The sequence below is a fragment of the Leucopleurus acutus genome (assembly GCF_964270905.1).
Source record: "Leucopleurus acutus genome assembly, chromosome: 19".
Taxonomy (NCBI): domain Eukaryota; kingdom Metazoa; phylum Chordata; class Mammalia; order Artiodactyla; family Delphinidae; genus Leucopleurus; species Leucopleurus acutus.
The window spans coordinates 52,164,136-52,180,551 of record NC_139161.1 but is presented as its reverse complement, the minus strand read 5'-3'; the positions used below and the strand labels follow the sequence as shown (position 1 = coordinate 52,180,551).

Below are 16,416 nucleotides of genomic sequence, written 5' to 3'. Positions count from 1 at the left end.
ATCCTGGAATGCGGCTCCGGGATTAGGCACCCCCCATAACGAGGAGCAACCGAGCTCTGGACATTCCACAGGCGCCTCCGGGGAGGGGCTACCCTCCCCATCAATCACGGTCTCGCCGCCCTCTTCCCAGTGTTCTCCCTGCTTACCACCAGCACTTATCGAAAAGAGATTTTTTTTTCTGATTTTATTTTTAATATTAATATTCTCACACAAAAATCACCGAAAATAAGGGTAGGGTTGGGAAGACCCCTCTGCCCCTGGGGCAGAAAGACAGTGCAGTGCGAGGGGGCAGGACTGTAAACCCCCCACCCCTCCGCAGCCCCAGCGTGGAGGAGGAAAAAAAAAAAACGACAAAACGAAAATAAAGCCCCAGAGAAACTCATCCCGGGGTGTCCCTGCCCCAGTGAGGCCCTGGCCCTGGGCTGTTTCACGCTTAAAAAGAAAAGGGGGGTGGGTTGTAAGGGGAAGGTCCGTGTTTTTAAAATTGGCCGGGGCTGGGAAGGACGGGGCTCCTTTTCCTCATAGTTCTTTCTTTAAAACTTTAAAAATTTATTTTATTTATTTATTATTTTTTTTTTACAAAATACCATTTCAGTTCCCACTTCTTCCCCTACAGTACAGGAGTCGCTCACCCTCAGGCGGGGTTGGGGTCGGGTCGGGAGTGGGGGACTGGTCCGAGAAAGTGCAGGACGTAGGGGAGGGGAGCAGGTTTGAGCACCATGAGAACCCGGCTGGAGCCGCGGGCGGGCGGACGGGCGGAGACGGACGGGCCGGGGCCGGACACACACTGGGGCGCAGGGAGGGTCCGGCGGCGGGCGGTCCCTGGAGGGGCGGGCGGGATGGCTTGGGGGTGCGGGAGGTCGGGTTTTCCCAAAAATGAATAAATAGAGGTGAGTGGGACTGTTATAAATTAAAAACCAAAACAAACAAAAAACCCAGAAAATACAAATCATAACCAAGTGAATAAACAAGAGACATGTACAGGGGTCACAGCTAGCACTGGAAGTAAAAAAGGAGGTTCTGGGGGAGGGGTAAAGCCCATACAAAGAATCTCATTAAAAACCTCGGCTGCCGTAACGTCTATGTACATACACGAGCCGCGTGCATCTGCGCCGGGCGGGCGGCTGGCAGGCGTGAGGGAACCCGTATGTGACCCCCGCCGCCGCCGGAGCCTGGTCCTTGTGTCTGTTGCTAGAAAGGCCAAAGTCGGTGAGGGGAGGCGCTGGTGGGCGAGGGGCTACCAGCCCCCTTCCCCGTCTCCCATTTTTTTTCCTTTTTTCCTCATATTTGTTTTTTAAAAAATTCTTTTTCTTAATAAATTAGGTGAGGGGAGCTGCCAATGGGGTGGAAGGGCTGGGCCCGACCCCCTTCCCGGCCAGAGGCGGGACCTAGGTCCAGCCCAGGCGTGTGCTGGTGGCCCCGCGGCGCCCTGCGGGCGGGCAGGCGGGCGGGGCGTCCGGCCTCATCGCGACGTGCTGGCCGGGGCCTGCGGGAGAGAGCAGGCGGAGCTCAGGATGCGCGATCGCCCACCCCCGGCCCGGCCCGCCCCGGCGCCCCCTCGGGTCCCCGCCCCGCCGGGCCCTCACCAGCGTGAAGGCGTCGTAGGCCTGCGCCAGCTCCTCCGTGCGGTACTGCTCCAGCACCACCACGCCCTGCAGGCCTGCGCTGCGGCGCCGCGCACAAGCCTCGCAGTGCACCAGATACGTGTTACGGCTGCCGTTCTCACTCGTCACGAACAAGATGTTGAACACCTCCACCTGCGGCGGGGAGGAGGCGGCGGTCAAGGGGAGGGAGGGAGGGGGGGGAGAAGGAGGGGAGAGAGGGAGGGAGGCCGGAGACGAGCGCCTCCCTCCGAGGAAGCGCGCGAGGGAGAGAGGGCGCACTCACGTCGCACTCGTTGCAGTAGTAGGCGGGCTCGTCCTTGACCCGGCCCTGGTAGGCAATTTTCTTCCCGGCCCGCACCAGGCTCTCCCGCTGCACCTGGCAGTGCTTCATGGACTGCAGGAGGCAGAACCTAAGGGCGGGGCGAGGTGGTGAGGCGGGGCGGGGCCTCCCCGCTTCGGGCCGGGTCACAGCCCCCGACACATCCCCGTCACAGTGGAGGTTTTATGTGGCTTTTGTCTACTTGGACCACTGGAAAACAAAGCTCCTCAGGGCAGGGGCCTTGTCACCCGCCCAGCACGGCAGCCCTGCATGGCACGCGGCAAAAGGTGGAGCGGTGGGGGAGGAGGGGTTGGAACAAGGAAGAACAAGGCGGGCCAGGTCGGATGGAGATGGGCTCCCTCCCAAACAGGGCCCTCCCTCACTTGATCATCTTGAACAAGTCGGGGTCGCTGATTTTGACCGTGCGAGCCACGTTCCAGGACACGTGAATCATGGGCACGATGGATTTGACGTTCTTCACCTCGTTCCACTCGTATCGTTCCAGGGCCAGCTGGTACTGATAGGCTGCGGGCCAGAGAGGGTCATGACAGGATTCCCCAACAGCCCGAGACACTTGGGCCCCCGCCCCTTCCCTCACGGCTGGCCTGGCACCCTCCAAACCCGCCCCCCCCCACGGGGCTCACTCCCCAGGGGCCCCAGCCCCTCACCGCTGAGTGGCTCACCCCACCACCGGCCCCGCCCCCTCACCGGTGAGGGGCCCCACGTTCCAGGCGATGTTGTTGCACCAGCCGGTGGCCTGCACCCAGTGCACGGTCCCCGCATTAATCCACACAAGGTCTCCGGGGCGCTGCACGAAGCGGTACACAGGGATGTTGGAAGCATAGAGGTCATCCAGGATTGGCCACCAGGAACCCGTCAGGTAGTCCACGCCATGCCTGGAGGGTGGCCACAGGGTCAGATGGAAATCTGGGAATCCAGGGACAGGGCGTGGGGGGTCTATCTACCCGAGGAGGGCGGCGCGCACCGGTCGCAGAAAGCGCTGATGGTCTCCCAGTAGTGCTCGTGCACCGCGAACCACTCGCAGTCTCCTGGGCCAATGTTGATGTTGACCGAGCAGAAGTTGTTGTTCTCCTGATGGCCTGAAGGGGGCAACAGAGAACTGCACGGTTGGTCGGAGCCGGGCTTGTCGCGCACTCATTGGTTGACGGAGGAGCGCTGGCGGCAGCCCCGCCCCCCGCGCTCCTCGCGGCGCGACGCACTCCGCAGCCCCGTGAAGAGCGCACCTGGCGTTCGGCTGCCTGGGACCTTCATGTACAGCTGCACTGTGTTCATGCCCAGGATGGTGTGGCCCACGTGGCTCAGCATGTTGCCCGTGGAGGTTACCCGCATGAAGGCGGGCAGCTTCAGCAGCTCCTGCAGCTGGGGCTTCCACCTGCCGTGGCGAGGGAGGCAACAGAAGTGAGCAGCTACCCGACTCTGCTGACCCATCAGCACTCCCGCCCCAGCTTGCTGGCCTCAGCCCCACTGACCGCTTGGCATCGGACAGGTCGATGTTGGTGCCAAACTTGATGATGTGATGGTTCTTCGGATCCGGTGCGCTGCTGCGAGGGCAAAGAGCACAGGTTGGTGGGGAAGCGCAGGGAAAGGAAGGAGTCCTGAAGGGCAGAGGCAAAGCATCCCTACCTAGGAGGGGTTCCGGTGGTGCTGTCCGGCTCCTCGGACTCCTCGTCCTCACTCTCCTTCTCCTCCTGCTTGGTCACAGGGGTAGGCAGGCCTGGGTCAGCGGCCTTCCAGGAGCCCTCCCACCTCAGCTGGGGCTCCAAGTCCCCTGATTCCACACCCCCTACCTCTGCCCGTGCGCGCCTCTCACCTGCAGGGACTCTTGGAAGGATGAGGCCTGGTACTGCGCGTACTTGGCAATGGTGGTGTGGGAACGGGAGCTCTCGCAGGGCCAGATCTGTCGCGTGCCTGTCAGGTCCCAGTTCTCATCTGAGGGCTGCTGCACCTGGGTGCGCACCTCCACCGTGTGCTCACCACTGGCCTCCACCAGCGTCTTGGTGGAGAAGAGGCCCAAGTCTGCAAGGGAGGGCCAAGCAGAGTGTTGGGGCAGGGGCAGAGGGCGGGGAGCGAGGCCCCAACTCACCCTCTCCCTTCTTGCTCCCCAAGACTCTGACGCAGTGGACACAGGCTTCTCAGAGCTCAGCCAAGGAAGAACAGGCGAGAACCCCAGCCCCTCATCAAGCTGGGAGGGTTGGCCCTCCCGGGGCCTGGCCTTTACCTGCATCATAACCAACCCCCTCTCTCCCACTGATGCTCTGAGTCCCAGCCCCTCCCCCAGAGTCCTCAGGTGTCCATGAGGCCACATGTGCAAAGCACCTGGCACACAATAGGTGCTCAATGAATAACAGTTTAAGTTTTCATTGGATCCAATGAAAGATTTCATCAAGTAAAAGCCTAGACCGTGCTTCAGTAACATTGGAGGAAAGGGAGGATATGTGGGTAAGAGAAGGCTACAAGGAAACAGAGGAAACAAGATTAATTTTTACAGGAAACAGGATTAAGTTTTATAACTCAGTATGGTTTCCTTTTACTTTGGAAGGTGTTTGAAATTGTGCACAATAAAAGGTTGAAAAAGAGAAAGCCCCAAACCATGAGTCTCCTTGGATTTTACACAACCTTAATCACCAAGAAAACCAGAAGTAACTCTAACCAGATCCCGAGATACATCCCCTTCCCACCTGCCTGCTGCTGGGGACAGACAGATGGGGGGAGGAAAGCCTGAGGTCAGCTGACCCATCACTCAGCGCACTCTTCAAATATGGCTTACACGTGACTGAGGAGAGCTCACTACAGCTGTGGCCCTGGGTCTTCCAGAGCGGGGGCTCTCCGAGGGCCCCAAAGCCCCAGATCCTCACAGCCCTCCCCACGTCTTTCCACCTCCACACTCACTGAGCCGCAGGGAGCCTGCCAGGCCCCGGATCACGGTGATGGGATTTCGAGGGTCTGTACAGAACTGCAGCAGCACCGGCGAGAAGGCATCCCGTTTACTCTCCAGCTGCGGGACAACCAGGAGACAGGGCTGAGGTCAGAGCCCCGTCCCAGGCTCAGGGCCCCCCAACAGTTCCAACACTGTCCTAGAACCCTCAGGCAGGGGCGGTTCTGAACACGCAGGGCACTCATACATAGATGCTGGGTGTGGGCGGGTTCAGTTTTTCCCGGGGCAGCTTCTCCTCCGAGTTGATCTTCGGTTTCACAGACTGGGCAGGGGAAAGGTAGGACTCTCGAAACTTCCCTTTCACCTTGGCATTCCTGTAGAAGGACAGTGAGATGAGAACAGGAATATCAGAGTGCTGGGGGAAGGGAGTCTCCCGCAGGGCCAGGCCAGCAGCCTCAGCGGTGACAGCCCCCCCCCCCCACTCACTTGCTGGCCCTCACGACGTCGGCAGCACAGTGGCTGATGGTGAGGTCTGCCATCCGCAGCCTCCGCTCTTCCACCTCCGAGGCGATGAAGGTCTCCTTGTCACCACTTTCTACTTTGATGAGCCGGATCTTCAGCTCCTTGGGGGGCCCTTCACTAAGTGAGCGCAGCTTCAGCATGTCAGCCCGGCTGACACCCAGTGGCCCCGGAGCTTCCTCCCGAGCCTTCTTCCCAGAGACAGGGGCTGCCGGGGGTGTGGGCTGGACAGAGGGTGCAGGAGCTGGCAGAGGGCCCGGAGCTACGGGCGGCTTGGCCTTGGAGGCCCCGCCCAGATCCGGCCGGGCCTTCTCACGACCCTGGATCTCCTCGCTCTGCAGGTCCAGGTTCCCCAGCACTCGGCGGCTCTTTTCTTTGGGGGCCTTGGCCTTGGCCTTGGCCCTGCCCTCCCGGGGCCGCCGACCCACACTGTCCTTACAGGCCCGCCGGTGCCGCCGGTGCTCCTTCTGCCGCCTCTTGCTGCTCCCTGGTCGTGCTGCGGCCGCCACCCCACCGCTCTCCTCCTTGGCCTGAGCTGGGGGCTGCAGTCGCTCAGTCCCGCTGTCCGCTCGATCTGCCGTGTCCACTGGGTCGGCGGGGTCTGCGGTGCTCCGGCCCACCCGCTCCACAAGGGTCTCACAGGCCCGACTTATCTCTTCTAGCACCTCAGACTCAGAACGAGCAGGGGGCAGCGGCAGGGGTGGGGGCGGGGGGGCGGGGGTCATGGGGCCCGGGGCTGGCTCTTCGCCCGCCCTGCGCTCCCGGGCCCAGGGCCCGCCTGAGGTAGAGAACTGAGATGACGAGGAAGCGGAGGGCTGTGGGGAGCCCTGGGCGCTCGGGGCCGCGGAGGTGGGCGGTGGGGCAGTAGCACCTGAAGAGGAACCGGGGGAATACTGAGTGGTGGGCAAGGGCCCAGGCCGGGTGGGAACAGCTGCTCCAGTCCCCCGGTAACAGTACTTTTGTCCTTCCAGCACGGAAGCCAAGGACTTGAGCAGGTTGGCCGGGCTGGCTGGTGGGGCTCGCGCAGTTGGCGGTGGCTGGGGTGGTGGCGGGAACTTGGCTAGAGGCGGCGGTGGTGGCAGGGCTGGTGGTGGCTTCTTCTCCTCTTCCTGGGTGGCCGGGGTGGTGGCGGCGGTGGCAGCAGTGGTGGCTGGGGCTGTGTCAGTGGGGAATGGAGGCTGCAGAGATGTAAAGGGCTCCTTCAGAGGAGGCGGGGGGACCACGCCTGCCTCGTGTCGTTGCTGCTCCTCCTCCTTGCGAATGGATTCATCCAGCATCTTCATGATGTTGGCCAGCCCATCAGGTAGGATCTTGAATTCAGCTGGCTCCTCAAACTGGTCCTCCAGTGGGGTAGGGGGGAAGTCAAAGAGTCGAGGGCCTCGGGCAGGCAGCTCCCCAACCCTGGGCGGCACAGGCTGGGGGGCTTTATTCAGGGGGCCTGGGGATGGCCCCGGCCCCCCCTCGGGGGTCTTTGGGAAGGAGACCCTGGGCCGAGGGCTCTCCGGGTGCCTGAAGCTTCCTGAGGTATTCTGGTGGCAAGAGGAGGGAGGGGCTGGAGGCAGGGCAAGAGTCAGGGGTGCAAGAGGTGGGTCCTGGGGGCTCAGTGTTGGGCTGGGGGGGCGGGGAAGGGGGTCCATACTTCTGGCCAAATAGGAAGGTGTAGGGAAGGACACAGGCCCAGTAGGGCTGCTGCTGTGGCTGCCACTGTTGCTGCTGCTGGTGGTTGGGGGAGCGGGAGGGGTGTGCGAATCCTGAGTGCCCACAGAAAAGCGGGGGGCCGGAGGTCCCAAGAAGCCCTCGCGGTGGGGGAGGGGTGGCGGGGGAGGGCGGGGGCGTCCCTCAGCCCCGAAGAAGAGCTCGTCTAAGATCTCTCCATCCTCACGGGCTGCTCGGCAGGCTGGGCCCTTCAGCCAGGCAGGGGGGGGTGGAGGGCGTAAGAGGCGGTGACAAGGGGGAGGAGGAGGTGAGGAGGGGCCGGGTGGCAGGGACAGGTGGGGAGTGGCAGCGGGAGCCGCCAGGAATGGTTTCCGACTACTGTGTGCTGAGGGCCCAAGGCGGCCTTGGTGAGAGGAGACCTCCAGCGCGGGAGTTTGGTAATGGTCAGCACCGGGCTGCAAGTGTAGGACGGCGGTGGTCAGAGGGCTGCTCCAGCCACCCTAGACCAGCTCCACTCATCCCCCCCACCACTCCGCCCACCACCTGCAGTTGTCACTCACAATGCCTGGGCTCGGCTCCACGCCCCGGAGACCAGGGTTGCTGCTGCTGCTACTGCTGCTGGTGGTGGTGCCGGGGGGGCCAGGGGGCCGGGAAGGGGCGTAAGGCACGCAGGCGGTGGTTGCTGCTGGTGAAACGCTGGAGTCCATCCGCGACCTCTGAACTCTGCTCTCTCTAAGGTCACTTCCAGGGGGACGGGTGGCAGGCGGGCAGCCATGGCTCTCTGCTCCTGGGGGGCGGGGGCCTGGGGGTGCAGCCGGGACCAGCCGGTGGCCGGGGGGGTGCACAGGGTAGGCCGGAGCTGGGTATGGATATGGGTGAGGCAGCGAGTGCCGCTGCTCCTGTGGGCGAGAAAGGAGGACACTGCGTGAGGAACGAAGGACACAGGGACTGGAGATAAGAGGTGAGGGGGCCACAGAGAGGTGCTCACCTGGCGCTCTGGGGGTGCTGAACCCTTGCGCTCGGGGCCCCATGCATCTCCATGCGGGGTACTCCACAGCCCTGGCTTGGTCAGCTGGAATGGAGGGCTGGTGGCTAGGCCAGGCGGGGGTGGGGCTGGGGGTAATGGTGGCGGAGGCAGCGGCAGCCCTGGGGGAAGGCCAGTCTGGAAGATAACAGAGTGTGAGAGTCCCACTCCTCGCCCCAGCCTGCCCACTTGCTGCTGGCCCGCCCACATACAATCATACCTGCTCAGAGTTGCAGCCTCTCCTGCGTTTGCCTCCAGGGCTGAGGCCCTCCTCCCCCGAGGGGCCTGAGAGTGCTGCAGGAGGCATAGGCTGCACCACCGGGGGTTCGGCGGCTCGCTTCACCGGGGGACCCCCCCGCTTGGCCCCATAGTTCCGTTTGTGCTGAGGACGGAAACAGAGAGAATGGCACCGGTGCAGACCTGGCCCGGCCCTCCTCCCTAGCCCGCCCAGTCCCAGCCTCACCTCAAGGTGCAACAAGTTCCACACTTGCTCCAGGGGAGGCAGAACCTTGGGTCGGTGCTGGCAGGAGGCGGCATGAAAGTTCCAAAGCTGGGCCTGAGGAGGTGGGGGAAGAGTGCACAGCACAGGGCAGAGGCAGACGTAAGACGAGGGCACTGAGTCAGAACGCACAATCCTAGCCCCCTGTGTCCTGCCTCATCCCACCTGCTGTAGTCGGCCGACGCGGGGCCCCAGCTCAGCCAAGCTTCCTCCGTATCGAAGGGCGCTGTGGTAGCAGCGTACAGCCTCCTCACTGTCGTGCTCTGACTCGTACAGCTGCCCAAGCTGCTCCCACAGCCCCGGCTGGGCCGGCTCCCGGAGCAATGCCTGCACACAGCCATGCAGGGATTCCAGCTTCCCATGGAGGGGTCTTGGGGTGGGTGTCCTACAGAGCAGAAGGGGGGGGGGAGGTGGCAAGGCTTGGCGAACTCTTTTAAGGCCCCAGCCTTACCTCCCATCCCCAGCACCTTTCAATTCTCACTCACCCTGGAGCATAATACGGTTTGTTGGGGTGGCCAGAGCTACTGCCGTGTGAAGGAGGTAGGGGAGCAGGGAGTGGGGGCTGCCCGATGCTGGCAGAGCACCTGGAGAGAGAAGGGCTCTGTTAATGTACAGCAAGCTGGAAGTCTTGTCCCTGCCTAGGAAGGAGGGGACTGAGGAAACAAGAGAAAGCAGCTGAGGACTGCACTGAGGCCCACGGGATGGCAGAAATGAGAGACTGAGGAGCAGAGATGGGAAGAGGAGTGCCTGGAGGCAGAGAGACAGACCAAGTTCTCACCTGCCTCCAGGCAGCCATGCGCTCCGAGGAGGGGGATGGGGCGGGCAGGAGCTCCAGGCCCCAGCACAGCTCAAGCCCCCAAGGGCAAAGGCTTCCCGTGCAGCGCGGGCCCCTGCAGGGTCCACTGCCCGATGCATCCAGCCTGTGTCAAGGAGAAGAGATTATGATCCTACTGGGAACAGAGACTGAGCTGTCAGGGTACACACAGCCGACGCGGCCCCAGTCTTCCCTTACCAGGTCAGCAGTGGCCCCAGAGATCGGGCACGGCCCCCTGCCCCAGCTCCTTGGGGCGATGGTCCGGCTCCAGCCGCTCTGACAGGAGTGCCCACTGCCCCCAGATGGTCGCCCAGGGCCTTTCACAGCCAATTCTACGGAGAGGAGGGGGAAAGGAGTAAGGTGAGCGGGCCAGCACACAGTCGGGGCCGCAGGCTAGGCTGGGCTGGGCTGGGCTGGCCTGGCCTGGCTGTGGCGCCCACAGGTCTGTGATCTGCGCAAGGCTGGCTATCCCTGAGGAGCGGCCCACCCGGCCTAAGGAGCCTCAGGGGAGTGGGGGCAGCGGGAGGGCCAGTCGGTGCGATGGGGTGGCTGCGCTGCTAGGCTTCCAGCAGGGAGCCCCGCGGGCCGAGCTACAGCGCTGCGGCCGCTTACCCGGCCTCCGTGGGAGCTTTCTCTCCCGGCGTCGGCGAGCTCCGGAGACCTGACCAATCACAGGACTTCCTCTCTCCCCAGAAAACCAATCATCACCCGTGTCTCCGCCTCAGTAACAGCCTGGCCGGGACCAATAGGAGCGAGGTTAGCCCGGCCGCTGCCGGGGGAGGAGGGGCGGCGGAGCCGGTCAGACAGGCTCTGCCCGGGGTGACCCCGACGTGACCCCGCGGCTCCCACCTAGGGTCTCCATCTCCAAGCTGACACTAGGCCGGTCGAGGCAAGCGGAGCCTGAAACCCGTGCGGGTGAAGGCGGCGGGTCGCACGTTCGGGCCGACCTGGGGCATGGAGCTACCCGCAAGTCCCACGCGCCCACAGAGCCGCCGGTGGTCCGCGCTAGACCGCCCGAAACGCCCCCTACCCCGCCGCCTAACACCGACGGACAGCAGACGGATGCACAACGCCGACACAGGTGGCGCTCCCCCTCCTCACTTCACCTCGCCCAGTGCCTGACCTCCCCACCCCCTAGGAACTGTTTAGGGCTGGCCACTCACGGCGACTTCTAAGGCACCCAAACCTGCCCGCGCCGCGATCTGAGCGCTCCACCCACCACGCCTGACCCCCATCCCAAACCATGGTCAAGCCCCCAGTTTCATACCCAGTTCCTTCAGCTCCTCCACTTCCCCTGGTTCTGTAGGCCTTCAATACCAACCGACCCCCAAAACCAAAACCGTCCTCTAATCCCCCAACTTCTGAGAAGTCGCGCACAGCGGTCCCGAGTGGCCCCTCTCGCGTGGCTCCCGTATCCTCTATGCCCTTCCCCGCCGGGGCCACGCGGCTCCCCACGGCCCACGTGGCCCCCGCCCCCCAAGGGAGGGGGGATTTCGGGGGTTGCCCGTGACGTGGCTACTTGCGCAGCGGAAGCGGCGTGTGTAAGAGTACGGGGGGGGGGGTCCTTCGGGAGGGAGGAAGGAGGGAGGAAGGAGGAGGGCGGGGCCCGCCCGGCGGTGACATCACCCTTGTCCCACTCTCACCGCCCACTCCCTTAAAGAACCCAGAACCCGTTTCACTTCCTCCTTCACCCCCCCCAACCCCTTCCCGTCGGTGCTGGCTCGACCCACGACGGGAGCAGCGCTCCCCTTCCTGGGCACCTTCCCTTTAGCCCCAGTTCTTCCTTCTCGCCTCTCTGAGCCCAGGATCTCGGTCCCCGCGCGTCCTGCTCGCCTACCCCGCGTCCCCGCAGGTAGGAAGCCGGCTCCGCTCCCGGGATCGGTCCATTGAGAGTCTAGAGTACAAAGAGCTGCGAGAGGCGAGTGTAGAGTACAAAGCGGCGGGGGCGGGGCCAGCGCTCCAGCTGGAGCTAGCGCCGGGCAGGAAGCCGGGGGAGAACGCGCGACGAGGGGCTGGGGGCGGCTGGAAAGTTCGCCTTCGCCGAGAGAAGTCTGAGCTGTGGGGAAATTTCCACCCAGCCCACAAGGGCATTCGGGTTTCTGGTGAAAACAGTCCTCGATCTGCAGGGCAAGGTCGTCTGTTTGCACGCAAGCGCTTGGACCCTACAGGTCCCGGCGTGCCACTCCCCGGCGAGCCCTAGTAGGCGCTTGGGCTCTGCGGACCCTCTCCGCGGTTCACGCGGAGTTTCGGTCAGAACTCTCTCTCCTCACCATACAGCCTTTATGTCAGTTACCGAGCCCTGGGCCAAGCACAGCGCTTAACTGCGGTCAAGCATAGCCCTGGCCGGCTGCCCCCACCTAAGTCCCGGGACCCATGGACCAGACATGGGAAAACGGGGAAGCCGGGGTCCAGACATCAGAGGAACAGATCCCCGATTGGGAAGTGGTGCCGAGGGCGCTGCCAGTTACCAGGAAATGCAGCTTCCCCTTCTGCGATGATGACACTTCCCCTCTACCACTTCCCCTTTCCCACGGGGAACTGACTCAGCTTTCCCTAAAACAGCGAGTCCCGTCGGCCAGCCCCTTTCCACCTCTATCCACAAACCCCTACGCCGGTACTCGGAATACAGCAGCCCTCACTTGAGAACAAAAACTTCCTGTACACTAAACACACACTCACTCTCGCCAACCACCTCGGATCCTTGTCCCCACCAGGGACCCAGGCGCCTGACTTCCCATCCGCCTCCTGTACAAAGCCCTCCCTCGGGGTCTGATTCAGGCTTGGGGTGGGGGAGCATGAGTCACCCAGAAAACCTTCCCCTATTCCCACTGACTCAGCCCCCGCCTCCCTGAACACACACAGACACACACAGTCAGAGGCAGACACAACTCAGCCCACACACCGCTCCCCACCGGTCCCGCGGAATTTCCCCTCTCGTCTTCCCCCATGACGGCCCCTCCCCGCGCCGGGCAGCCCCGACGCCGCGGTCACACCTGTTCCCCAGGCGCCAGCAGCCGGCTCGCGGTCCACTCTCACCTCCACTCTCGCTTTGGGGCAGGAATAGCCCTCCCCGACTCTTGGCGTCCGTACTAACCCAGGGGAGGGGACAATCACCGGCAGGCACAAAGACAGACACCCAGAGACTCCTCAAAGACAGATGAGAGGTAGACGCACACGGCCAAAGAGGACGGTATACTTCTGGGGCAGGCATTCCAGCCTCTCCAGTCGGACCCACAGTACTGGGAGTCAGCCGCTCAGAAAGGGTTAATTCTTCTCCTGCCGAGGCCACGCCCTCTCCATCCGGGCACTCCCGGCTAAGCCCAGCTCCGCCCCCTCCATCCGGGCTCTGGACTCGGGGACTTTAACCGGCCCCCTCCCCCTAGCGCCCCGAGAGGGACCCACTCTATCAAACACACCCACTTAACTCTCTCTGGGCTCCAGGCCGGAGGAGCCCCTCCGCACACCGCTCCCGCCGCGCGGGATGAGGGTCCAGACGTGAGCACGCAGATTCACGTGCCGGCCAAAGACAAGACCCCGCAATTAGGGTATTACCGAGCAGGGAGTTAGCAGGCACGCGGCACGCGCGAGGAGGTGGGGCCGGCCCGGAACCCCGCCGCGTCCCGCTCCCTGTCAGGCTCCGTTCTGCCTGGTGGAAGCGAGGGGTTACAGCTCGCTTCTTACCTGGGGGAGGGGGAGGCGTAGGGGAGGGCCGCCGGCTGGGGCTCCGCTCTGACTCAGCCACCCCGGGCAGGCCGCCCGCTCGGGATTCCCTTCCCCAGCCTTCCCTCGCTGCTGGCCCCTCCCCGCCCCCCACCGAGAAGTGACAGTGCCGGCCCTGGCCCGCTATGTGTCACTGCGAGCCTTGTGTCTGCCTCTGACTGGACCGCTGTGTTCACCAGTCTCTCTGACAAGGTCGGCTGTGTATGAGTCCCGGTGTCTGTCTCCGTGTGCACCTGCATATCTGCTCATCTTGTCTCCATCAGTGCCTGTGTCTGATGCGTTCCTGTCATTATGCCTGTCTACACGACTCCGAGGGGCTGTCTCTGTCTGTGTGTCTGCCTGGCTCCTGTCTCGGTCTTTTGTCTGGGACTGCCTCTGCATCACTTGCCGTGATCACGTGTGTCTCTGCACATGCCCTTCTGTGTTTGCCTTCATGTTCCTGAACAGAGTCAGGGAAACACTGGAGCAGGCTGACCCGGCAGACTCCTCGCCCCACTCCCCTGAATCCTGATGTCTTACTGGATCAGTGATCCTTCTGTTTGAGTCAAGCATTTGGAGGTCTGGGTGCCTTCATTTAAGTTCTGTCCTATTCCTCAGCATCCTCACTTATCCTCACAGCTCCCTGTGGCTCCCATTGTGATGGTAATTGCTAGCGTTTAGTGAATACTTATAACATGCCAGGTACTGTGTTAAGCACTTTATATACATTTTAAAAAAACTCCTCTCCAGAACCTGACCTAGTACTACCCCATTTTACAGATGAGGTAATTGAGGCTCAGAGAGGTTATATAACTCTGTCAAGGTCATTCCACAAGAGAGAGTAAGAGCTAGGCTTCTTTCCAGAGCCTTATTCTTACCACTCTTCTATAATGCCTCTGTACTATTCTCTGTTGGTTTTATCCTCACAGGACATTTCCTAGGTCAGCCTGCCCCTCAGCTCTCCCCCACAGTACCATCCCAAATGTCTTATGTCTCTAGAGAAGGTGTAGGTAGGAGGCTGTGCAGCATTTCTCAGAAGCCATTGGTTTCTTGGCCCTGAAGCTCATTCAGTTAACACATTCATTCAACGCAATTCCACTGAGGCACCCCAATGTGCAAAACATCTCGCCAAATAGTGAGAGATACATAGAAGAAAACAGTCCCACTCAAAACTTAGTGAGAAGTGGAGAAGAGCAACACACACTCAGAGAACTTAAGTCTCTGGCTTAGGTACCCCTTTTCTCCTACAGAAGAATGGGGGATGGGATGGAGCAGGGCCTTAGGCAGAGAAGTGGCAGAAAGAGAGAGGGAAGCACAAGAGGAGTAAGATTTAGGATGTATGGGGCAAATGCTGTGGTGCAGTAGGGAGAGGGAGGAACCGAAGGGATCTGGAAGGGTGGGAATGCCAAGACTGCCATGGCAACGGCAGGTTTTTGTGACAATGGCCTCCAGTATCTCTCCAAATCAGTTCCCGATCACCCTCCATAAGCCAGGCTGTTCAACAACTATTACAGGGGCAAAGCCCTCCTCATTCCAAAAAAATATCTTATCTCTACTTTCTGGCCTGCAAACTCCAGGTTAATTCAATTTAGTAACTGAGTTGTAGCACTGGTGGGGAGGGGGAAGAGGGGTGATTTTTTGGTGGTAGTTGAGAGGCTGGTGAAGTACAGGGATGAACCATTCATAGGCAACAGAGGGGAGCTCCATAAATGAGGAAGACTGAACCACTCAATCACCTCATGGTGGGGGGGATGCTCAGAGTTGGACTGGACCATTCTGAGGAGTGGGCATGATCTAGATCACATCAATCCTTCTTGCATATGGCGCAGAGCTGGACTGTTGCGGGGAGGCGCTGCATTGCTCAGGGGCAGGACTTACCAGATGGGAGTTTGGTGTGCCCTGTCTCATTGGAAGCAGCGCCCCAGCAGTAGGGTGCAGCAGACCACAGTGGGTGGGGTGGGTGGTACTACGGGGCTGGCATGGTGCCTGGGGGAACCTAAAAGAAAAAAGCCAGTTAGAGGTGGGATCTCCCAAGCTGGAGAATTTTCCTATGCCCCCTGTCCCCTTATTGAGGAGAAACCTGGCTCTGGTGGTCAGATGGGATGAGAGAATCTGTTTCCATGGCAACCAGAAAAAGCCAACCCAAGAGTGGTCCTCCAGCCTTCCCCTTTAGGAAGCAGCCTGGACCAGGGAGTGAGGGGAGCATGCTACAGCATCTGCGTTAAGTCCACAGTGGACACCCAACCCATGATCCCTCTTCTGACTGGACCCTCCTGCTGAGAGTCCTTGGCCCCAGGGTAGCCCTAACTGCCTCTGACATCTGCACCCAGGTCAGCTTCAGTCCTGGCCTCAGGCTCACAGAAACTCTTCCTTCAGTTCTGCCTCCTCCCTAACCTTATCAAGACACCAGACAACCCCACCTTCTGGACTCTGCCCCCTCTCCTTCCCTCAGGCTGGTGCAGGCAGGTCTTGGTGAGCAGCACAGGTGGCCAGACTAGATGAACGGGCCCAGCAGGGAGGAGTCTTCCTCCTCAGCAAGGACTGTGACTCTGGGCCTGGGTCTGGAAGTGGCCTCTGCTGCAAGCCTCCCTTCCATCAACCCATCAAGGCCATATCCTGTTTCTGCATCACCTCCTTCCTCTATGTGGCCCAATTAGGTGATAGAGGCCCACTCCCTCCCCTCCTAACTTTCAGAGACAAGAAGTTAGGTGTCTAGGTCCAGGGCCAAGAATCTGGTGTCCATCCAGGGGTCAGACCTAAGTCTGCCTCACCTCAAACTCACTCCTCAGGGACCTATGTTTTCTGCCCTCTTAGCCATAGTTCTCTGCCCTTAAGCACCCAGACACTTGGGCTCCCAGTCTAGCCTCTCCACTCCCTGTCCTTCCAGCCCCCATCCTTCCCCCTGCCCCAGAGGCTCAGGCCTCCAGCCCCCAGCCTCCATGATGCAATGTGCTGCAAGCTGCCTCAGCTGCTGATGACACTGCCCCCAGGGGAGGTGCTATTTCTGACCCATGCAAGGCCCCTCACCTGGCCAGGGTAGTGGTCAGCTGCAGGCTAGGGAGGCCAGGCAGGCAAGGTCCTTCTGCTGGAGAAGGGAGCTTGAGGCTGGAACCCTCCAGGACAGGGACACTCAGAATGTGAGACCAGAGAGTGAGTGAGTAAGAGAGAGAGAGAGAGAGAAACAGAGAGAGAGGGAGAGAGAGAGAGAGAGGGAAACAGAGAGAGAGAAAGAGAAAGAGAGAGAGAGAGAGAGAGAAAGAGAGAGAAAGAGAGAGAGAGAAACAGAGAGAGAGAGAGAGAGAGAAAGAGAGAGAGAGAGAGAGTGAGTGTGTGTGTGTGTGTTAGTCTGTAGCATTTGTATTTGTGGTTGTGTTGGGGAAGAAGGG

The 16,416-nt window shown here is 61.4% G+C and overlaps 1 protein-coding gene across 1 annotated transcript; it reads right to left on the bottom strand.

Annotated features, from left to right (window-relative positions):
- Positions 1–97: 97 nt before the first annotated feature.
- Positions 98–14,922, bottom strand: KDM6B (lysine demethylase 6B). Its single transcript, XM_082861794.1, has 22 exons — positions 14,909–14,922; positions 9,530–9,663; positions 9,296–9,437; positions 9,003–9,101; positions 8,683–8,902; positions 8,482–8,574; positions 8,239–8,400; positions 7,983–8,156; positions 7,555–7,893; positions 5,306–7,449; positions 5,067–5,193; positions 4,834–4,939; positions 3,755–3,960; positions 3,568–3,632; positions 3,414–3,485; positions 3,168–3,316; positions 2,909–3,023; positions 2,632–2,819; positions 2,307–2,448; positions 1,888–2,014; positions 1,587–1,757; positions 98–1,486 (listed from the first exon to the last, which is right to left on the bottom strand). Exons 3-22 carry the CDS (start codon positions 9,430–9,432, stop codon positions 1,463–1,465), a joined length of 4,860 nt encoding a protein of 1,619 aa, XP_082717920.1. The 5' UTR covers positions 9,433–9,437; positions 9,530–9,663; positions 14,909–14,922; the 3' UTR covers positions 98–1,462.
- Between the last annotated feature and the right edge of the window lie 1,494 nt (positions 14,923–16,416).